A 23,646-nucleotide genomic window follows, 5' to 3' on the forward strand; every position below is an offset into this window, starting at 1 on the left:
TTTAACTAAACCAGGGCTACAAAGATAATTAGGGGCCTTGAACATCTCTCTGATGAGGAAAGGCTGAGGGACTTGGGTCTTTTTAGTCTGAAGAGGAGAAGACTGAGGGGGGAAACTCATAAATGCCAAAAAATACTTAAAGGGTGGGTGTCAGGAGGATGGGGCCAGTCTTTTTTCAGTGGCGCCCAGGGACAGGACAAGAGGAAATGGGCACAAACTTGAACAGAGGAAGTTCCATCTGAACATGAGGAGGAACTTCTTTCCTGTGAGGGTGGCAGAGCCCTGGAAGAGGCTGCCCAGAGAGATGGTGGAGTCTCCTTCTCTGGAGATATTCAAACCCCACCAGGACACCCAACCTGCTCTGGGTGACCCTGCTGTGGCAGGGGGTTGGAGGAGATGATCTCCAGAGGTCCCTTCCAACCCCTACCATTCTGTGATTTTAGAACTGTGCTTTTCAACCAACCCAACGCGTCTAATTATAAATATTACCTGCGCCCTCTCCGCATTCAGGATAAATAATTATTCCAAGAGACTAAGTGGGAAGATAAGCAAGTGACATACCGGTTGTCTGTCCCTGTTTGATCTCCTCTGCTGTCCTGTCTATGAGGACGTAGAGAGACCAGACGACGCAGGTGATGGCAATGATGTGGAATGTTACGGAGCACACGATCTTCCTCCTCTCGCTGGCCGTCATCTGCAGCTTCTCCCACTGCAAGACACCCAGAAACAGAACCAGAGATTAGGCGCTTGCTGCAGTTTAACTAGAGAGTAGGAAAAGAGAACGTTGACAAGAACAAAAACCAGGCAGGAAACCAGTTTCCTCCGAAGATGGATTTTAGAAGTCAGATGGGATTACTGCTCTGAGCACAGCACGTGTGTGACAGTGGGCAGCCCACTGTGGGCTTTCACTCAGTCTTCACTCGTATTTAACACTACTTACAGCAGCAACACCTGTATTTTATTTTCAGTTTCAAGTGCACTTAAAGACACATGTCCCAAGAATATACACAAGAACTGCACAGCTTTTCTAAGTGAGAGGAGGCAGCAAATTAAATCCCTGGACCTGCCTCTATCCATAAAGTTTGTACAGCCCAAACAGAACCCCCAAAGTCAGGCTGCAGTCATTTAGGAAAGCTAAAAAGAAACAACAACAAAAAGCTAAAAGAAACAATTATTATAGATGCTTCTAATAAACAAGGAATTGTTCAAAACCGGATTTTATTTTTTTCACCTGAGACACCTGGAAGCTTTTTCCTAAATAATTTTTTTTTGGCAATTTCTGCTGTATATATAATATAAGCTTTTGCACGTGGGTTATACACCCCTCGGCGCATCTGCTTGGAACAGAGAGTTAAGATAGGCTTTTCTCACCCTTTCACAAGGTATAGGCCAGGGCATATAAGCCCGTGTGCTTCTAGAGAGGTGCATTTGACATCTCCTACAATAATTTGCAGAAGGACTTTGAAAAGGAGGTGTTTACTTTTGATAGAAAGTATAAATTAATTAATTTGTCAACATGTAAGTGGGTGAAATCTATTTGTGAATGCTCTTACAGAGCCACGGGGACTTGTATTTTGGCTAAATTATATTTCTCCTTTCTGTTCCACAGCTTGAGCTCCTCCACTGGACAATCTCTCCTGTGAACTGCTGGCTCCACAGCCACCAGACCAACTCATACCATCTCATCTCCTCAAGAGACACGACCGCATAGCAAAGAAAAAGATAACTCTGCAAACTATGCACAGGCCCAGAGAGGAAACTCAAATCTATAGGTCCCTGCTGCATTATTCTGATGACACAGCACGTGGTGTTTCCCAATTACAACAGTCAGCATTTCTGGGCTTCTGAAGTGTTGTTGAACAAAAAAAATTCAGCAGAAAATTTAGACTTAATGTCTTTTTTTTTCCCCCATTGAAATTTTAAAACAAAGCATCCCTCTCTTGTCTCCCCCATCTTCACTTAAATCATGATACATCTTTGTTCTCATCCTCTTCCCTGAGTAACTTGGTGTTTGAACAGACTGATGCACTCTGCTGTGACAACCTTAAGATGCTGAGGATGTTTAGTTCCACTTCCACCCTACGGACAAGCACAAGCCCTGTTATTTGTCCCATCCTGTTCATAATCACCAGTTTTGGACTGTTTTCTCCTGACTGACAGGCTACCATAACGGCTGAGTTGAAGATACAGAGGCAGCTCATCTTCTGGCTGCAGCTGAACCTCTATGAGATTCTTTAGAAGTATTTAAGAGGTGAATTCCTTCTCCTTCTCTTTATGGCTCTGTCCCTACCTTCTGGCATCTGGTCTCTTTCCCACAGGTGACCTGTTCAGTTATAACTAATGATGAAGGATGCATTTCTGATGATGCCCAACAGATTTTTCTCACAGGGCATAAATATTGAGAAAATGTTTCCCACCCCCCACTCCAGGGGGAGAAAGCACAGAAAAACCAGCAGCCAATGGCCAACTCTTTTCACTTGGGATTCTCTACACTAATTCCTTTAATATCCTATAGATGGGCTGTGCTAAGTATTGTCTGTGCAGATAACAGAGCCTATGATGGCCAGTATTGCAGCTCAGAGGTATTACGCTCTGTGCCAAGGGGCTACCAAGGAAAAATCTCCAGTTCTTAGAAGGCAAGGATTCACCACAGACATAAGCAGAGGTTGTCTTCTCATCCTATCAACCAGACACACAAAGCTATATACTTTGCTGATTGTATTTCTCTGTAAAAAGCACCCAGAAGTGTTTGAAATCTGCTCTATTTCCTGCTGGGAGTCAGTTTTAGGAACTGGACAAGTTCTCATAACAGATTTTGGGTGGCTGCAGCATGGACTTCCCACTCCACATACAACAGCGTTCCAGTCCCTAAAGGGGGTACAGGAGAGATGGGGAGGGACTCTTGATCAGGGAGTGGAGTGACAGGATGAGGGATTACAGTTCTAAACTGGAAGAGGTGAGATTTAGATGAGATATTATGAAGAAATTCTTTGCTGTGAGAGTGGTGAGACCCTGGAAGAGGTTGCCCAGAGAAGCTGTGGCTGCCCCATCCCTGGAGGGGTTCAAGGCCAGGCTGGATGGGGCCTTGAGCAACCTGGTCTGGTGGGAGGTGTCCCTGCCCAGGGCAGGGGGTTGGAACTGGATGATCTTGAAGGTCCCTTCCAACCCAAACCATTCTGTGATTCTATGACTCTAACCTTACCAGACTTACTAAGGAGCCCCAGAAACATGATAAATAGGTGTGGGGCGCTCGTGGGGAAGGGCTGCCTCTCTTCAGAGCGGATCTGTGCCTAACAAAGCCTTTCCCTGGGGAAGTGGGTCTCGTCCCTACCTTTCTCAAAGGCTTCAGCTTTGTCTCCATGATGAACTCGTACTTGCAGAGCTCGCAGCACCGCGTGTCCGAGCTCTTGATCCACTGCTGCAGGCAGGCCTGGTGCACGAAATGAAGACTTCCCGTGCAGTGACAGGGGGTAATCAAAGGGCTCTCATCGTCTCCTTCGCAGTGACATATCCTGGATCAGAAGCAAAGCTGCTCGTTAGGAGAAGGGGAAGCAGGAGGGAGGAGGGGGGAGGCATGTCATATCTGCGATCGCACGCGGCCCGTCCCGCTGAGGAATCCTGAGACATACATATCAAAAGGGATGCGTTCCACAAAGGAGCTACAACTAAAGAACTCCATCACTGAGCAAGCACATCCACAGGCACAAAATAACTGAGCACAGACACCAGGCAGCTGCTTTCCAACAGATGAGGCGGACACGCGGAGCCTGACAGAAACGCGGTACCCCGAAGGGGGGAAAAAAAAAAACAAAACAACAACGAAGGGAAGAAATGACAAGGCTTCATCCAGAACAATAGCACTTAACTGAAAACAGCATTTAAACACATCAGACAGCACTTCCCAAGACAAAAGATGCACAGAGAGGTGCAGCTACTCATGGATTACCATCTGAAACAGAAGATAAAACAAAATTCCCAAACCCATGGTGAGACAGCCCACCTCTGCATCACGAAGAGTTAATTTAGACAGCCTAGAAGTGATTTTTTTTCCAGTGCCAATTGCTGAGAGACAGATCCACACTGGAAAGCACTGAATCCTCCCCAAAATACACCTACTCTAAATGGACTAATGGCTTTGCTCTCCGATTCCTGCTTTGCCAGGAGCTGCTAAGGAAGCACCAGCTCTGCAGAATTCCCCTTTTCCATCAGAGTTCCAGCGTGCAGAGGGCAAGGACACCCGATACAGTGTTAACTAACAGGTGCTGCTGTTTGATTCCCAGCTTCAATTTATACACACAGCCCTTGGGTTGCACCAAACATCATCACCCAGTCCTTCTAAACCACGTAGGAGAGGCCATGAACTGAAAGGGGGCAGGAGGGATGGATAAGGAGCTCAGGGAATGAATATATGTTACTAAGCATATGTGAAGCACGTCCTGGCCCGCTGCCACCCCTGTCTAATACTGAAATCTCCTGACTGATGTGTAGCATCTTGCCTCTTGCAACCTTGCTGAGAGCTGGCAAGTGGAAATGAGGGAGTGGGCGGATTGCGACAGCGTCTTGTTGATGACAAGCCAGCACGGAGCTAGATTTTGCTGGTAATGAGGGGGAGAAATCAAAATAATATCGGCAAGTAGTAACAAAGGCAGCTTCAGAAAGTGCCATCAGGGAGGAGAAAGATTAGGGTAGTAAAACACTAGGTAGAGGGATGGGACATTTGCTTCTGTACTTGGTGACTCCTGCTCCTCAGCTGCATTTTGGAGCTGGGATGGGGCACACCTGAAGAGAAGTCACCATGAAGACAGTCCAGAGCTGGCTGATGATTAAACCTCTGTAGCTGGAACTAGGACAGCTCATCCTTCCTGGGACCTCACACTACGGACATCCCATGGGCCCACCACTAACACCCAGCCCTCAGATCCCCCTTTCGACCAAGGCATCCAGAAAGCCCTTTAAGAAAGATTGTGGTGGGAGACAAACTATGAGAAAAAGATGAAAAAAAACCTCTTAAGCTATATTGACCTGCTCTCAGCAGCAATTTTCAAACATTCTGTTTTCCTCCTGACTCCCCACCCTCTGGCCAAACCAGCAGCGATGTCAGGACAACATGTCACTCATTAAAAGCTAAGACAAGTTCATCTTCACCTTTAGTTCTCTCATGATATTCCCAGTTTGGGCACTGATAAGGGAAAGACACCATCTCAGAACCCCCAAACCCCAAACCGAATAGCAATTTATTTGACTCCAAAGGAAATTCTTTTGCTTAGTTGCCTTGTTAAGTGCCTCAGAGGGGTGGGGGACAGCAGAGAGAAGGCCGCATGCTGCCAATCACAGGTAGTAAAGCAAGGTGACAGGGTGACGAAGGGAAGACAAGACACGGCACGAAGGCAGGGGGGGAAGCAGAAGGGTCACCACCCACACGTGGGGAGGGCTCGGAGGCCGGCGGTTCTCTGGTCAACCAACCTGCAGGTATCCCCCGATGTGGACACAGGGGAGAGAGGGGGGAATTTTTCTGAGAGGGGGGATGGACAGTCAAGGTCACTGTCCTTCTCAACGGAACAGAGCGGGGCCCGCTGCTCTTTTGTCCTCAGTTTCACTGAGGTGCTGTCCTCGAAGACGTCGTCGTCTCCCATGTCATCGGAGCAGAAGTCTGTGCTCTCCACCAGCACGCTGGAGGACTTCTCCGCTTGGAAGTGACTGGAATAGCTCTCCAGCTCGTGGAACTTATGCAGGCTGCTGGTGCTGGAGGTGTGGGAGAAGGAAAAAAGGTAACGCAGCAGTTTTTTGCTCCTTGAGGTGTCATAGTCCACTTTGTCCTCCAGCAAGGGGATATGCACAGCGCTGTGGTTCTCGGCTCCTCCCGAGGCGCTCGAGTAGTTGGAAAGGGAAGGGAGGTAGGAGTGCTTAGAATTGCTAAAAGAAAGAGGCCTGAGACTGAGCGGTTTCCTCTCTTTGAGATGAAATTTGTTAATCCTCAAACACTGCTCTTGAGCCGGGATCAGCTTGCCTTCCGAGCGCGTCCGCTCCACGTAGTCAAAGCCCTCGCTGGTGCCCTGCGCCTTCTGGTCCACGTCGTTGAGGGACTTGGAGAACTTCAGGGCACGGGTGGGCTTCACGTTCTTAGCAGACCTGAGAGCCTGGCCCCGATCCTGCCCGCGGGGGTTTCTCTTGGCTGGGTGTAAGGCGTCCTGACAGATTACTGTCACCGTGACCCCTTGTGTCAGAGGGCTCTGGCAGTGAGGATTTTTCAAGACAACAGCGGACTGCACTGGACTGTGATGACAACACTCAGAAAACACTGCACTGGAACTGCATGCAGAACAGTGGAATAAAAGCACAGAAAGTGAAAAAAAAAAAAAACAAACCAACCCAACAGATTACGTAAGAGAACACGTATAATTAAAAAGCGAAGAGATGAGAATTACAGCTAGGGTGGGAAGGGCAAACATAGCAGGGGGCTGAACGGTCAGTGGGATTCGAAAAAAAAAAAAAAAAAATCTTAAGCTATATTGACCTGATCTCAGCAGCAATTTTCAAACAGTCTGTTTTCCTCCTGACTCCCCACCCTCTGGCCAAACCAGCAGCGACGGTCAGGGCAACACGTTCCTCATTAAAAGCTAAGACAAGTTCATCTTCACCTTTAGTTCTCTCATGATATTCCCAGTTTGGGCACTGATAAGGGAAAGACACCATCTCAGAACCCCCAAACCCCAAACCGAATAGCAATTTATTTGACTCCAAAGGAAATTCTTTTGCTTAGTTGCCTTGTTAAGTGCCTCAGAGGGGTGGGGGACAGCAGAGAGAAGGCCGCATGCTGCCAATCACAGGTAGTAAAGCAAGGTGACAGGGTGACGAAGGGAAGACAAGACACGGCACGAAGGCAGGGGGGGAAGCAGAAGGGTCATCACCCACACGTGGGAGGGCTCGGAGGCCGGCGGTTCTCTGGTCAACCAACCTGCAGGTATCCCCCGATGTGGACACAGGGGAGAGAGGGGGGAATTTTTCTGAGAGGGGGGATGGACAGTCAAGGTCACTGTCCTTCTCAACGGAACAGAGCGGGGCCCGCTGCTCTTTTGTCCTCAGTTTCACTGAGGTGCTGTCCTCGAAGACGTCGTCGTCTCCCATGTCATCGGAGCAGAAGTCTGTGCTCTCCACCAGCACGCTGGAGGACTTCTCCGCTTGGAAGTGACTGGAATAGCTCTCCAGCTCGTGGAACTTATGCAGGCTGCTGGTGCTGGAGGTGTGGGAGAAGGAAAAAAGGTAACGCAGCAGTTTTTTGCTCCTTGAGGTGTCATAGTCCACTTTGTCCTCCAGCAAGGGGATATGCACAGCGCTGTGGTTCTCGGCTCCTCCCGAGGCGCTCGAGTAGTTGGAAAGGGAAGGGAGGTAGGAGTGCTTAGAATTGCTAAAAGAAAGAGGCCTGAGACTGAGCGGTTTCCTCTCTTTGAGATGAAATTTGTTAATCCTCAAACACTGCTCTTGAGCCGGGATCAGCTTGCCTTCCGAGCGCGTCCGCTCCACGTAGTCAAAGCCCTCGCTGGTGCCCTGCGCCTTCTGGTCCACGTCGTTGAGGGACTTGGAGAACTTCAGGGCACGGGTGGGCTTCACGTTCTTAGCAGACCTGAGAGCCTGGCCCCGATCCTGCCCGCGGGGGTTTCTCTTGGCTGGGTGTAAGGCGTCCTGACAGATTACTGTCACCGTGACCCCTTGTGTCAGAGGGCTCTGGCAGTGAGGATTTTTCAAGACAACAGCGGACTGCACTGGACTGTGATGACAACACTCAGAAAACACTGCACTGGAACTGCATGCAGAACAGTGGAATAAAAGCACAGAAAGTGAAAAAAAAAAAAAACAAACCAACCCAACAGATTACGTAAGAGAACACGTATAATTAAAAAGCGAAGAGATGAGAATTACAGCTAGGGTGGGAAGGGCAAACATAGCAGGGGGCTGAACGGTCAGTGGGATTCGACGAAGCGGTGTTAGGCAGCAGTCGAGTCAAACAAATGGGACACCTCAAATGGGAACCCCCACATCGCTTACTTCCCCGTACACATTGTGCTTTTTCAGTGTGGGTTTTGCTTAATTTGGACCTCGCAGGGACCTGACTGTAGCCCCGCGAACAACAGACTTTACCTGCAGATGTCCTGGTTGGATGGGGTAACAGAAGTCCGAGAGAAGCTATGGGGGGCAGAGATGGAGGTTGGACTTCCAGCCTGCAGTGAAATGAAAACAAACAAACAGCAAGTCACAAGTGGGAAGAGTTTTTGGTACGTACAGCCATCGCCTTCGGGGTTAAACACAGCATATGGAGGCAGATATCGCTCTGTATCAAATGCTCAAGGGCCAGTGGCAAGGAAGTGGCTTTACTGTAGAATGCTAAAAAGGGAGGTGACGCAGCCTCTTCCCTGGAAAAGCAGTAATCAGATCAGAAATGTTTCCTCCCAAGGTCACACGCGGCCATCTCTGGCTTGGAACCCGCCAGCTGTCAAACATCGCACGAAACAATAGCTCAGGAAATGAGCAACGCTACGGTAATTAGAATAATTAGATGGAGGTGTGTGTATAGACTAGTCGGAATTTAGCTTCCTCATAATAGCTAATTCTTCCACTTAGAACGATGTCAAGAGATTAGAGGCTTGGGTTGGGTTTTTGTTTTTTTTTCTATTTCACAAGGCAGTAATTCAGTCACTCAGACACTACTTGGGGCTTATTTTCCATCCTGGCATATGCACATGAGCACCATCTGCCAAACCAGACCATTCCCCAAAGTACTCTTTGTACTTCGCGAGGCCCTTCATCCTCCTCTCCCTCTTGACAGGGTCCTCCACCTGCTTGGAGAAGAGGTGCGGCAGCAGTCACATTCATAAGACCCACCAAGAGAACAGTGAGAAGTCAAATAATGGAAGAATTCAGCTGAATTAACTCAAAAAGATAAAGCATATTGGCTTATTAAACACTTAACAGACAAGCCTCCAAAAATCAATATGGTGAGAATGATCATTGTCTCAGAGCTGGGTCGATGGGCTGTTATTCCTGCCGCTATATTCTGTGGGTCACTAACAGAAACTTCTCGACTCTTCCTGGAGATCTCTCAATTCTAAACTTCATTTATTAAAAGCCCCTATTTAAACAAGGTTTCTCTTCCCAACAGCACTGCAGTGGGCAACGTATCTGGCCTCATACTGGGATGTCCCAAGCCTGAAAAAACAGGTATCCATTTACCGCTGGGTCTGCAAGAGTCGAGGGCAAGACTCCAACACACACCTCCTGATCCACAGGAAGACTCCGTAACTTATTTCACAGAATCACAGAATTCTATGGGGTTGGAAGGAACCTCTGGAGATCATCCACTCCAACCCCCTGCCAGAGCAGGGTCACCCAGAGCAGGTCCCACAGGAACGTGTCCTGGTGGGTTTGAATGTCTCCAGAGAAGGAGACTCCACCACCTCTCTGGGCAGCCTCTGCCAGGGCTCTGCCACCCTCACAGGAAAGAAGTTCCTCCTCGTGTTGAGATAGAACTTCTTATGTTCCAGTTTGTGCCCATTTCCTCTTGTCCTGTCCCTGGGCACCACTGAAAAGAGACCGGCCCCATCCTCCTGACACCCACCCTTGAAGTATTTATAGGCATTGATCAGATCCCCCCTCAGTCTTCTTTTCTCAAGACTAAAAAGACCCAAGTCCCTCCACCTTTCCTCGTCAGAGAGATGTTCTAGTCCCCTCATCATCTTTGCTGTACCCTCTCCAGCAGTTTCCTGTTCCCTGTAGGATTTCCCATCCTACGCAGCTTAATGTATGTGCAGAAAATTCCCCAAGAGAATAGCCTTGGGCAAGAGAACAAGCTGACCTATGTTATATGATTGCAACAAAGCAAATTAAGGACTAATTACTAGCTTTGTCCTGGACACTATGGTTCTTCCCGTTTTACACCACTTGCACACGCTGATGACAGACAATGCTGATGACACAGTGAGATGAATTCAGGTATTACTCAGAAATTTGTTCTCTATTTAATGCTTAACCTCTCCTAAATGCAGGTACCTCTCTGACTTCAAATCCTCTCTTTTAAAATGAGTTTGTGTGGTAATTACTTTTTTTTAAAGGAAGACTGACAAGTTAGTGAAAGACCTGACACACTATAATCTGCTGCTGTAATTATGCAAATGCAAATTAATAAGACTGAAATAATGAATTATTTAAAAAGACATATTTAGCAATCTTCTAAAAACAAAATATTGAACAAGTAAAGCAGCATGTTGCATTCTGCCATGGAAACAGAGCCATATAGTGCTGGAAATGGAGGCACAAATCAATTAATAAATCTGTCTCGGGTTTTACTTTATAAGCAAATCACAGAAGGTAACCTGCTTACAATGAATCCGATCTCTCTACTCCTTCACTTTAGCAATGAAGCTTTTTACAAAAAGAGAAGATGGGTATATATGATGTGAGTGTCTAATAGCAGATGAGTAGATTCAATGATCCAAAATTTCCCTTCCGAAACCACGTTCCTGGTTTCTTGATCCACTGGCACCAAGACAGCACCAAAATCTTGTCACTTGGGAAACTGAGAAGCTGGGACAAACAAGAAAGTGTGGAATTTCATTTTCAATTTCATTTCACGCTCACTATTCCCTTTCTGTTCAGGACAGCTTGCAAAAACCCCACATCTGAGGCACGCTTCCTTTTCCTCCTCTTTTCCTGCTCCAGTACAGGAGCTCCCCTGCTCCATCTTTATACATAATGCAAATACAACCAAAATAGGAACAGAAGCTACCACGCTTGGAAAGGCACCACAAAGCGGAACAACAAAACACTGGAGGAAGTTTCGCCTCCACCCTGGGTTTAAGCTCACGTCAGCTGTGGGGGCCACCAAAAGCCACGGCTCAATGAGCCTCCAGTCTCTCCGTCCATCCCTCCTTTCCTTCCCACGCTTTTTGGTGGTGAAACTATTTACCCAGCTGGATTGCAAATCACACAAGGGTGGTGAGGTGAGGGAGAACTAACCACTCCTTGCAAATCAGATGAGGGTGGTGAGGTGAGGGAGAACTAACCACTTCTTTGACTGAGCTTGTTTAACGCCAGTCACTTCCCCACCTTCAGGTGCTGGAGGAACATCAGTCCGTTAGGGCAATGAGCCTCCAACGGTGAGGCACAACTCAACGGCAAGACAAGAGTAAAATGCAAACTGCTGCCAAGAGCCCAAGATATAAGTTCTGCCAGCCCTAGAAGCAGAGGTGCACAAGCACACAGCTCGCCTGGGTTTACTGACATCAGCCTGAGAGGTGCCTCAGAAAAGAAGAAACCTGGTGGTCTTGGGCCAGAACAAGGCAAAGAAGAGGCAACGCGATGGGTGAATGCAATAGAGAGGTGGATCCAGCTGCCTGGAGCTCTGAGGTTGCTCCCAGGCAAGGCTCAGCTCTGAAGAGGCTGGGAAAATAAGCAATTAAAGCCTTCACTGCTCTGTAGCTTCTGGCGCACACACCATCCTCAATGCCCCACCAGCAGCACCTTGGCTGGACTGGCTACTTAGAGTGGTGACAATGGTAACAGGTTTTAAAGCACTCCTTGTCACAGGGGGTTTTTGCCATGCTTATTACGTGGTGGGTGGCCTAAGCCTCAACCCTTCTAACTCCACTTGCTGAATCTCTGTGGACTTTCATGCCTTCAAATGGCGGAATATCATCACCTCCAATGATGAGCACCAGGAGTTACGTGCTAGTGACTTACCCTGAACAGCCAGACTAGTTGCCTAAAATAGCTCTGGACTAAAAGTCAATAGTTAGTTAATTACGTATATTGACATTCCCATCTACTGCAATTCAGTGAGGTCACACCGTGGCCTTCTACACTGGTGGGGAGATATTGGCAGTGACTCTGAAGGCAGCAATTCCTGGAGGTGATTCTACCCCTCTGCTCCGCTCTGGTGAGACCCCCCCTGGAGTCCTGGTGTCCAGCTTTGGAGTCCTCAGCACAGGAAGGACACAGACCTGCTGGAACAGGTCCAGAGGAGGCCACAAAGATGCTGAAAGGGCTGGAGCACCTCTGCTGTGAGGACAGAGGTGCTGAGAGAGTTGGGGTTGTTCAACCTGGAGAGGAGAAGGCTCTGGGGAAACCTTAAAGCCTCTTCCAGCCCCTAAAGGGGGCTCCAGGAGAGATGGGGAGGGACTCTTGATCAGGGAGTGGAGCCATAGGACAAGGGGTAATGGTTTTAAACTGAAAGAGGGGAGATTTAGATGAGATCTTAGGAAGGAATTCTTTGCTGTGAGGGTGGTGAGGCACTGGCCCAGGTTGCCCAGAGAAGCTGTGGCTGCCTCATCCCTGGAGGGGTTCAAGGCCAGGCTGGATGGGGCTTGGAGCAACCTGGTCTGGTGGGAGGTGTCCCTGCCCAGGGCAGGGGGTTGGAACTCAATGATCTTTAAGGACCTTTCCAACTCTAACCATTCTATGATTCGCTGTAGGGTTGCCATCAGGAAGATATATATCTTTATATAAATGTGTGTGCACATATATATGTACATATGTGCACATATTTATACACACACACGTGGGCTGCCACAGCTGGTTGTTCTCATTCTGCCCCCACTCCATGAACAGCGTGATCTGTTGGTGAAGGAACTCGGCCTTTTCTGATTACCTACTTTGAGTACACGCTGCACACTGAAAAGCAAAAAACCCATCCTGCCTCCGAAAATAAAATCATCTTTGACGTGAGCCACAGTGAACATGTCAGTGGCTTGGGTACATTCCAAGATAACCTGATTATCCGAGATGGCACTTCTGGATATAGTTGCTGTCGTCTCACTCTGGGCTGCACTTTAGTACTAGCAATTATACCTCATTTTAAAGAGCAGGGCCTGTCACAGTCTAAAAACCTTATTAAATTATTCATTAGAGGTTAAAAGTTAGAAACAACTTCACTCCAGAAGGATTCCTCCACTGATTAGAAGTCTGAAGGAACTTTAGCACAAGGAGCTTCAGACAAATACAAATTCAGCGATAGAGCAAGGAGCCAAACACTCCACAGCCCAAATTTCAACCTGGCGCCTTGATTATGGGTTTGCCCTTATTTTACACTGTGATGAACCCGTTTCAAAGCCATGATCTTCTGTTGGGCTGAAATAAAATAAAATAAGAGAGAGTGGTTTCTGTCTGCCTCTCTTCCCCATAAGAGCAACAGGAGCACAGTGAGGGTCTTCTATGCTCAGCCAACTCCAAGTACCACCATCCTTCTGGGGATTAAAGAGACACCTTAGTAGGTGTTGGTCAAGTGGAGACATCTCTCATCACTGCCCCAGAGCTCTCCCGTCCCAAGCACAACCAGTGATGGATGCCCACCACCTTCAATCACCACCACAAACAACACCCCCCTGCCCAGTGATGCTTCTTCAGCACCGAGATCTGCCATGAATGGGCCACCGGGAGTTTTGTTTGACTCAGATTTGTCTCTCCTGGTATTAAGACATCACAATGACAAATGTGGCAGAAGCACATGGGAAGGACAGAATCAGAGGGAGGGTTATCACACCCTGTGTTTTAGAAGAACTCATTTCCAAAGAGCTATTTTATCTCTCTCACACAGATCCTATTTACATGTGAATGAAGAAGGCAAGGCTGCTGCTAGACATGGACACGGCAGGCACTTACCTCGCATGATGCCATCTCCAGAGGCAGCAAAAGCCCCAGACTCTGCTCCCAACTTTGTTTTACACCAGAGAAACCAAGAGCAACCACCCCACACCCGTTCCTCCGGCAGGTTCTAGGTACAGACAGTGATTTAGCAAAGAAAACAGCACTGATGGAGGCCTTGTGAAAAAACAAGTAGTGCCAGTGCAAATAGCTCCATAGCTCACGTGGTGAGTCTTCAGAGAGGGAAAGGACATCTGCAAAGAGATCCAGGGAATCTGACTCTGTTGTGCCAACCCTGCCCCTTTCATCTCCCCTCCCTTTGACAGGGGCAGCCCCAGCCCCGTCTCATCCACCGTGGCAAAATTCAGCTTTGCCTGCTCTGCTGGAGAAGTCCTGAGCCTGGGCTGAAGGCAGACAGGGAGGTCTCGATTCAACCCAAGGGACACATTCATCATTTCTCTGGAGCCACTTGCAGAACAGATATATTAATTGCTTGGCTCCAACCATCTGCCAGGATGCAACATATTTGTGTTTTCCTGCTTTCAGCCAGTGCTGTATTCCACAGACACGCTGGCTGAGGGCTCTCCCTGAGGTTCTCTGCAGCTGTAAGGTCTCCAGTGCTCATCTCTGGAACAGACACGGTTGTGTCACCACACAAGTGCCAAAGGAGGCTTCCAGCTGAACCAGCACACCGGGGCAATGAGACCAACCTGCCGTGCCAAGGGTACTACCCTGACATGGAGATAGCCACAACAGGGCACCACAGACAGACCGGGTGTTGTGAAGGGCAGAGAGACTGGTTTTGAGAGCTTTTCCTAAATACCAATGGGAGGATCAAAACACCAGTATAGAATCATAGAACAGTTAGAGTTGGAAGGGAGCTTAAAGACCACTCAGTTCCCCTCTGCCCTGGGCAGGGACACCTCCCACCAGACCAGGTTGCTCCAAGCCCCATCCAGCCTGGCCTTGAACCCCTCCAGGGATGGGGCAGCCACAGCTTCTCTGGGCAACCTCTTCCAGTGTCTCACCACCCTCACAGCAAAGAATTTCTTCCTCATATCTCATCTAAATCTCCCCTCTTTCAGTTTAATACCATTACCCCTTGTCTCGCCACTACAAGGACCAGTAACTTCTGGTCTTCTCCACTAAATTCTCCCTCACCAGGCTTCTGCCATTTTGACTGGCAGCCCATGTTAAAATCAAGTATCTTTAGCTGGGATAAGGTGCATTATTAGAATGGAGAGTGGTTAAAAAAACTGGGAGAGGGAAGAAAAAAAAAAAAGATATGGGAAAGAGGTATCTGAAATTTTCAGGATCATCAACTCCACCATGTAATTTTGGCAACAATTCGATTGGAACCAGCAGTCCACTGGTAGAAAAACTTTGTTCCATACTTTATATAATGCATGTGACTATAATTAAGATTATGGCTAGAAACTAGGAGCGGAGCTGAAGTCGGCTTCGCCTCATTGTTCCTGAAGAAATCTAACGGAGGATTGTGGCAGGAGCTCTCTCTAGAGATACCAGAGCCGGAGGCACTGGAGAAAGGAAGCTATCTATCCTTTCAAGATCTCCCCAAGCATAATTCAACCTGCCCATAGCACAGGGCGAATGTTGACTAAACCCAGTAATAATTATACAGGTACTTCAGGGAGAAGGAAAAAAAAAATAGCACTTTGACTTAAAATCCTCCTCAAAATAGCTTGAATGGACTGAGGGAACAAAAGGGGAAACTCCTGCAGGTTCCTCCTTCACAGGGGGCCCTCACAGCTTTATGAAGAAAGAATCCAGCCCCAGGAGAGGGGATTTATCACAGCACAGAGTGACTATCACACTCCTCACCAACACAACTACACCATGCCCCAGCACGAGATGACCTCCTCTTGCGCGTGGGGGGAAAGAACATACCTTAATCCTCACACTACACAATTTTTCCTGTCTTTTCCTTTATCCAATAGCTCAGCAGAAGGATTTTTAAAATTTATTTCTTTTTTTCCTCTTTCCCTACCCCCAGGCTCATGCACCTGATCAGAACACCAGCTCTTTTCAGTAAGCCGTGGTCATCTGATTGTTTATCACAGCACAGAGTGACTATCACACTCCTCACCAACACAACTACACCATGCCCCAGCACGAGATGACCTCCTCTTGCGCGTGGGGGGAAAGAACATACCTTAATCCTCACACTACACAATTTTTCCTGTCTTTTCCTTTATCCAATAGCTCAGCAGAAGGATTTTTTAAATTTATTTCTTTTTTTCCTCTTTCCCTACCCCCAGGCTCATGCACCTGATCAGAACACCAGCTCTTTTCAGTAAGCCGTGGTCATCTGATAGACTCCAGGACAGCTAAGCTCCGCCACCGAAAAACCCAGGCTGCTTTTCTCCGGCCGAACGCCCGCTGAATCCATCAAAGCTTCGGGCAGCAGCGGACGTGTGTATTCATATGCTTTGCTAAATCTGTTCCAAGCTGATGAACAGCCTAAATGGATTTTAAATTTCATAGCAAGCTTAGGCTACCACTTCGCATCTGCACTGGCTGCCATTCAGCCCAAGAATAATTTAATACTTTACACTGCGCCTCTGCTCAAAAGATAAAACGGTACAGGTCTTCAGAAAAGACAAAGCATTTACATTTTTTATGGAGTGCATTTTTGATCCCTTTGCGGCGATCTCAGTCTTAGCATTTTCAAAGTTTACGCCTTGAGAGTGCTACGAAAACAAGACTAGGAAGTGCTTCCCCACGACGCTAAAATCAGCCCTCAGATGACAGGAACAGCACACAGATGACCTGAGATATTTCCATACATTACATCACCAGTTTCAGGATGTATCAGACACTTTAAAGCTAAACAATATCACTAATTTCAGGACAACTCTTTATGGACCAGCTCTGTTAGTGACCTCATTTAATCTGCTTGTAAAGCACAATTCCTTTATCTAAGAGCAGAGGGCATGAGTTACCACCCCTGTGAAAATCCCTTTTTTTAGCTGCTGGCAGTGACTCGCTGTGTTTTAGGGTCAATTTCATCTACATTTATAGGACGAAGCTTCTCTAAAGCTTCATTATTTCTCTGCGTGGCTTGTAGGATGAAGTCATTTACCAGCGAACAGCGGCTTCTTGGCAGAATCGCCGGCTTTGGGTAAACAGTCGAGATGTGGATGTGGGCTGTACACCCACCCCTGTGCCAATCGGGGGGGGTTCAACCAGCATCACTGTGCTTGAACTGGGCAAGCTGGGAATCGGGCTGTGGCCAAGTCCCATGACTAAATCAATCCATCCTGCCTAAAAAAAAAAAAACAACAAAAAAAAAAACAACAACCCCCTTTTTTTTCTTTTAAGCAATCCAACCTGCCTAAAAAAAAAAAAACAACAAAAAAAAAAACAACAACCCCCTTTTTTTTCTTTTAAATTTCAAAACAAATGCAGAAAAGATTCCACAAATCCAAACGTTTCACGTGGAACAGATTTAAAAGGAGCGTTTGAAATGCACATGACAAAAAAGCCAAGAAGGGCCTGGAGGACTGGAGGAACGCCACATCCCCCAGCGGGCAACAGACTGCTCAAAGCCCATGGCACCACATGAAGATCCTCCTACATCTTATTCCCTACTCCTTTTTTTCTGCTGCTTCTAGCCAAGAATTCAGGTGATTGTTTTTTCTTGGCCTGGCCACACATCCTAACATCTCTTCAGCCTCTCTTAGCATCTGCCTCTTGGAGAACTGCCTTTTGGTCCCTTCCTCCCAAGGGACGGCTCCACCTGGCCCCAACCCTTGGGGTCCATGTTCGGAGAGGTCCTCCCACCTCTCATTTTCAGCAGCACCATCTGTCTGCCTCCCTCCTCCACCACTTTTAGCCCTTGGGTGTTGCTTTCCTTGGTGACACCGAGCCACACAGCATCCTCTCTTGGCCGGAGGCTGAGTTCTGACTCAACCCTTTCCACTCATAGCACATTCTGCAACCCAGAGCAGTGGGAAAGACACACAGTAATAATCACAGCGGGTTCGTAATGACACAGCAGTCCCAGAAAGGCTTTGAATCGAGTGCCAGTGCCAAGCCTTTGTAGCAGATTTGCTACATTGCTACTCTCTAAGTTAGATTTGGGTGGAAAAATAATAGCTCGAACAGTCACTTGCAGGAAGCGTGATCATTATTTCCGTGTGCGCGCACATCAACATATCTGGAAACGCAGCATATAATTGATTAAACTCAACTTTGGTTAAATAGCTCCTCTTAAGATGTGTAGTATCAACAAGCTCTGAGGATTTCAGAAAGGGCTATACAGGCACCCAAGCGTTTCCGTGCTTCTTCCTTTACAATCTGCCTTTTGCGTCAGCTTGTTACACGATTCTAAATGAAAAATAAAAGGCACCTTGCCAGTAAACCTCAGAACTAATGAAAAATTTTCCACGTACTAAAGCTTCCACGCAGCATCCCACTACTATAATCTTCCTGTTTTGTCCTACAGGTGGCTTGAAAGAGCCAACCCACCATAGATGGCAAAATAAATTGTTGCAGTATAGCACTGAACTGCCTGGACGTGCATGGAGGCAAATCAGGGTAATCATGGAATGGTTTGGGTTGGAAAGGACCTTAAAGATCATCCAGTTCCAACCCCCTGCCCTGGGCAGGGACACCTCTCACCAGACCAGGTTGCTCCAAGCCCCATCCAGCCTGGCCTTGAACCCCTCCAGGGATGGGGCAGCCACAGCTTCTCTGGGCGACCTGTTCCAGTCTCTCACCACCCTCATGATGATTCCACCCATGGGACTTCCACCTCTTTCCCTTGTTAGAAGCCATCTCCAGAGTGGGGTAGGTGCATGGAAGGGAACAGAGGTGACAGAGGAGCAGTACGAACATCGATACCTCTGGGAAAATCATGTTTGCAACCAAAAAATCTCACCCGTTGAACTGGCAAAGCTGACTTTTGCCCCCCTTGAGAACTTCAGCTTTTGCAACACACAGCAATGGTGCTGGTCTCACTCGTTGAACTGGCAAAGTTGACTTTTGCCCCCCTTGAGAACGTCAGCTTTTGCAACACACAGCAATGGTGCTGAACCTTTCAGTGGACACAAATATTGATGTCTCACTTGCCAGCGCTCCAGGGGAGAGCTTTGCCAGACTGCAAGGTCCTTCCTCCTGCACTGCCAAGCTAGCAGTTCTCCATGCATTAAGGATGAACCATGCAGCTTCATCTGGGCACCAAACTGCTGCTGCCAAGAGGCTTGTTGGGCTGAATTTCAGACACTCTGAGAAAAGCACAGTGACACTTCATGATAAAACTACCATCTCTGCTTAACAATGCCCGAACAGTCCAATTAAGTATCCCTAAGAGGAAAAGAACCAGGGTAAGAAAGAACAGGTACAGTCCCATTTTAGAAGAGCACAGGTGAGAAGTTATACTTAACATGGTATCTATTTCAAAACACAAATCTGAATGCAGATGTTCTGATGCTGAATGCAAAACACAGTCCCACATCACTCTGTGATAACACCACCTTCAGCTCAGCCAATACCTTGTGCACTGGAGAGTTCCCCTTCTCGTTATTTAAGACAGCCAGTAATCTTGTCATTCTGCTCCAAAGTGAAAGTTGTCCATGCCCATATAAAGCCTAAATTAAGTGCAGCCACTGTTTCCTCTGCTGGAGATAGGCACGAATTGCTTCTTATGTCTTAAAGTGCTCAGAATAGAAAAAAAGGGACTTGAGCTTGTCACAGCCATGATGACTAAGTCTCTCATTTAAAGTCACTATTAACCAACGTCATTAACTGTGGCAACGAAGGGCTGAGGCTTACGCACCCCGTGGAAAACACTGGTCACCCGGCACAGCCTTGCTGGCATGAAGGCTTTAAGTGTACTTGTGTAAGTACAAAAGGGTGTCAGGCTTCCAGCTAATTTAAAAAAACCCCTTCTCATTCGTAATGCAGAAGTAGGAGTAGGGTATGTATTGTAATAAGTTATCTTGGACAGAAGATGATGTGCTTTTGACGTGTCCATCGCACACAGAAGTGTGACTACACCAGGCAGAGCATTGTGCTTCCCCTGCAAGGTCAGGGCTTGTAATAGCAAACATTTAAAAATACTTACACAGTCATGCCCGGATAACAATGCATTTAGTGGCACGAACAATAATTCAGTGTTGAAGTAACAGTAAAATAACGTTTACCCACATGTCCAATACACGTTATGGGATGCACGGCGATACATATCTTGCAGACAACATTACATCACATAGCTTATTGTATAAAAGAATATACTGGAATGATGGTTTTGGAGCGATTTTCCCCCCAGGATAAGATCTGTCATCTATCTTGCTCCTACCGAGCTACGGAGGCTGACAGTGTGAAAGAGAAAACCTGCTGTAGCTTCCATTTCATTTGACCTGTAAAGAGAGTCTGCAGAACACCAGCGAGCTCTAATGTTTCACGAGTGACTATCAATGACAGACAGGCACAAGGAGCATTTTCTACCGGCCATATTGCCCCGTGTATCGCCCCAGTTTCAGAATGAAAAGCGATCCCAGTATCCCCAAGTTTATTAAAGACCGAATTAGGTCGGGGAACATACCTTTGAGATGTTACTCGAGCGGCTCACGGAATGCCCCAAAGCCTTCTCATTCTGAAAGAGGAAGAACAGGATCATTGCAGCAACAAATCACCGTTAGGAGGATATTTTAAAGCTGGTATTAGAAACCAAATTCTATGAAGAAAGTCTTAACAGTTGTGGCTTTGTAGGGTGATGCTTCTATTGACATATACGATAATCACTAAATTGCTTTGTTTGCTTAACAAGGTATTACCTTGCAGAAAAATCACAAAGGCAAGACAAATACAAACTGAGAAATACTAGAACAACCATTTCTTTTCTCTACGAACACTGGAAAGCTCTTATGTCAGATGGCATCTCTTTTGGGAAGGGTATTTCTCAGCCCTGCTTCACCTACACCTAAAAGGCAGACATTCAACCACTAAAACTGAAAGCTTTTGCTTAAAAACTTGCTTAAAACCACCCAAAAGTATCAGAGTGATGTCTGGAGACAATTCTGAATAATCCCATGCGTGTCATTTCAGGAGACACAGCAGAATTACTGAGGAACTTCCTATTTACCACAGAACTCAGAATTAAACTGGAAATACTGTATAAGATGGAAACACAGAAGCTGCAATTCTCAAAACCGAAATCAGTGACGACTGTAACTGCTAATTACTTTTCCGTGTGCAGACCCTGAATGATAAGGGTGATGATATTATCTCCTCCTAAAATTAACTGAAGTTTTCACCAAGATATTTCACTCTTTAAGGGGTCCCAGTTTCTGAACATCGGTTTGCCATAATTGTAACTGGACACCATTGCTCCACTGGGAAGAGCCTAGAAATTGCTCTGCAAAAACTTTTCTGAGTGAAGTTTGAGAAGAAATATATTTTTTCCTACACAAATATTACAAACAAGGCAAGTCATAATGTTTGGTTACAGGTATGTATCTATCTTCCTCTAAGTCTGTGAGACTGGGCTGCAAATTCGTTTTAGATTTAATCCTCCTGAAAAAAGGATAAATTTACTACTTTCTCCTGTTAGCTCTATGCTGGGTAAGAGTTTCCAGAAGTACATCTTTTCACACGGGGTTTTAGGAACCAAACCCTTTCACCTTGATTCCTGATGATAATTTAACTGAACAGAGACACTTCGACAGCACCCTCTTCCAGTTCTCGTTGCACTGATCAGACAGAACTTGAGTCCTTTGCATATAACAAATGGGAACATAGAAAAACCACCCCAAAACAGTCAACTGCAGTAAATTCTAGATCAGCTTGGATAGAGCACACCGGTTTCAGACCCCCTGGCCTATGGTTTGTCACAATTCAAATAATGTTTATAGAATCATAGAATGGTTTGGGTTGGAAGGGACCTTAAAGATCATCAAGTTCCAACCCCCGTGCCATGGGCAGGGACACCTCCCACCAGACCAGGTTGCTCCAAGCCCCATCCAGCCTGGTCTTCAGTGACTGAAGCCCACATCAAGTCAGCCCAGATGGTTGCGCTCGTGGATGCTACACCCACGCTTGGAGATCCCCATCCTCCCAGACACCTTTTCCTACCTCACATCCCCAGAGCAACTTCAGAGCTTTGTGTTGGGAAAAAGAGAAGGCAAGGCAACAAACTTCAGCATGTGCTACCAAAAGCAGGCAGTCCCTTCTTTACACCACCGGTGGCCTCTCAGCGCAGTCCTGGGCACTGCCTCAGTTCATGGATATAAATTGCACTTCCTCCCTTAAAAATGTGAGGAAGCAAATACAGTGCTCTGAAATCCTCTGTGCGTAGGAGTTTGAGTACCCAGAAGACAGTAAAACAGTTCTTCAGAAGAACAGAGATGAGGAGAAGCAACCAGGGAACCTCCCGGCAGTTTTAACTGATGGCTAAGGACCACTTTAAGGTCTGGACCATCAACTTGAATGCCAGATTTGCATACTGCAAGGCTGAGCTTGATTTTCGAGATGACTACGAGCTTTTGCTGCACAGATAACAGTATTCCTGGTACAGAAACAAACACGTAAAGACTACTCCCCCCTCCCCCCTCCAAAAAAAAATATGGACATGATGCTTACGTCAAGACTAACATTGGATGGGACTACTGCCAGAACCAGTATGGCTAAGAATTGCCTCCACCCGTAAGGGAAGGACCTAGCTGATTCCATCAAAGGCAGTGTAACTATAGCAACAGGGGAAAAAAAAAAAAAAAGAAAAAGAAGTTCATTGAAGCTTCAGAAGACGGAAGGAAGAAAAAAGGGGGCAGGGACACGTTCTCAAGCTATGACGAAGAGAGACCAACACAAGCTGGCGAGCACGAAGACTTGTCATTGCGTATGTGTGAGGTGTGGGGCAAAGTGAGCCGTGCTTGGTCCTTCTAGGGATGCGTGGGAGGTAAACAAAGCACAGCTATGTGGGACAAGGGAAAAGAAAACGGTGGTGAAGAACAGGACCCGGGGCCAAGAAGTCTGCCTGAAGCAACACATACAGCTCCACACCGGTGACAGCCCCAGATCCAGCCCCAGGTGTCAAAGACTTCCAGGTGACATTCCTAAAGACAAAATCAGACAGAGCAGAGGTTCCTCACACTAACTCAACACTCCCCGAGTACCACTGTGTGCAGCTGAAGAAGATGCCTGCAAGGGAGCATGACTGAACTCAGACAGGCACCTGTGTTGAAAAGGATGTGCTAAAATCCAACAAGCGCAAACAAGCTGGAGGACAAGACCTACATTTGCACGACACAGTAAATGGTGCAGAGCAAATATACCCTTCACCACGCCGCAGAAACTAGTCCTTCTGCTCTGCTCCCAGAGCTGATTTTATCTGACGGGTGCCAGGAGCCTCTAAGTGACAGACCCTCATAATATATTTATTGATCTATTGTTGGGAACGTACCCATCAGAGGTTTCGGTCAGCAGATGACTGCGAACAGTTGGGTTTGTTATTGAAAGAATGATCACTTTTAAACAAAAAAGTGGTCTTGAAAAATATTCCCTTAAGGGTTACACAGTGCATGTGATCATATATTGAAGTATGGGTGGTTTTTTTACAGGACTCCTGGCCACCTAAGTGTGCTTTCACGTCTCAGACCCTTTAACACACAAAGCTGGTCCGTAAAGTCAACAGGAAATTCAATACAGCCATAGCTCAGGATGGCCAAATTCTGTACTCTACTGGGCTACACACTGATAAGCAGAAGGAGCACCAACTCATCAATATTTTCCAGGAGTGACAAGTGACCCAACAGCCAGTACCAGATCCAACACAGACTTGTGAGTATACACACGTTCTCCAGTCAAGGACCAAAACAGCCCCATCACCCAGAGAAAACTGCTCCAGCCCTTGGACACCAGCTGAACCCTGTCTTGGCCCATCTTCTAATCAGGAACATTTTTTGAAACAGCAGCTCCAAGTACCCCAGTTTACACACACACACGGACTTTAAAACATGTTGGGCTAAAAGCAGATAAACAGATGAGTTTCCCGTT

The 23,646-nt window shown here is 47.0% G+C and overlaps 1 protein-coding gene across 3 annotated transcripts in view; it reads right to left on the minus strand.

Annotated features, from left to right (window-relative positions):
* MARCH8 (membrane associated ring-CH-type finger 8) overlaps window positions 1–23,646 on the minus strand; it is a 77,409-nt gene that overhangs the window by 7,572 nt on the left and 46,191 nt on the right. For 2 of the 3 annotated variants that reach the window (XM_014956295.1, XM_014956296.1), the window contains exons 2-4: window positions 20,198–20,248; window positions 8,137–8,216; window positions 6,549–7,801 (exon numbers count right to left, since the gene is read on the minus strand). In XM_014956295.1, coding sequence (XP_014811781.1) covers window positions 6,778–7,801; window positions 8,137–8,216; window positions 20,198–20,248 — 1,155 coding nt within the window. In that variant the 3' untranslated portion in view covers window positions 6,549–6,777. Of the gene's footprint in view, window positions 1–561; window positions 710–3,331; window positions 3,513–6,548; window positions 7,802–8,136; window positions 8,217–20,197; window positions 20,249–23,646 lie in introns of those variants that run through there. The other variant, XM_014956297.1, reaches the window with a different exon arrangement.

Source organism: Calidris pugnax, unplaced genomic scaffold (assembly GCF_001431845.1).
Source record: "Calidris pugnax isolate Ruff unplaced genomic scaffold, ASM143184v1 scaffold196, whole genome shotgun sequence".
Classification (NCBI taxonomy): Eukaryota; Metazoa; Chordata; class Aves; order Charadriiformes; family Scolopacidae; genus Calidris; species Calidris pugnax.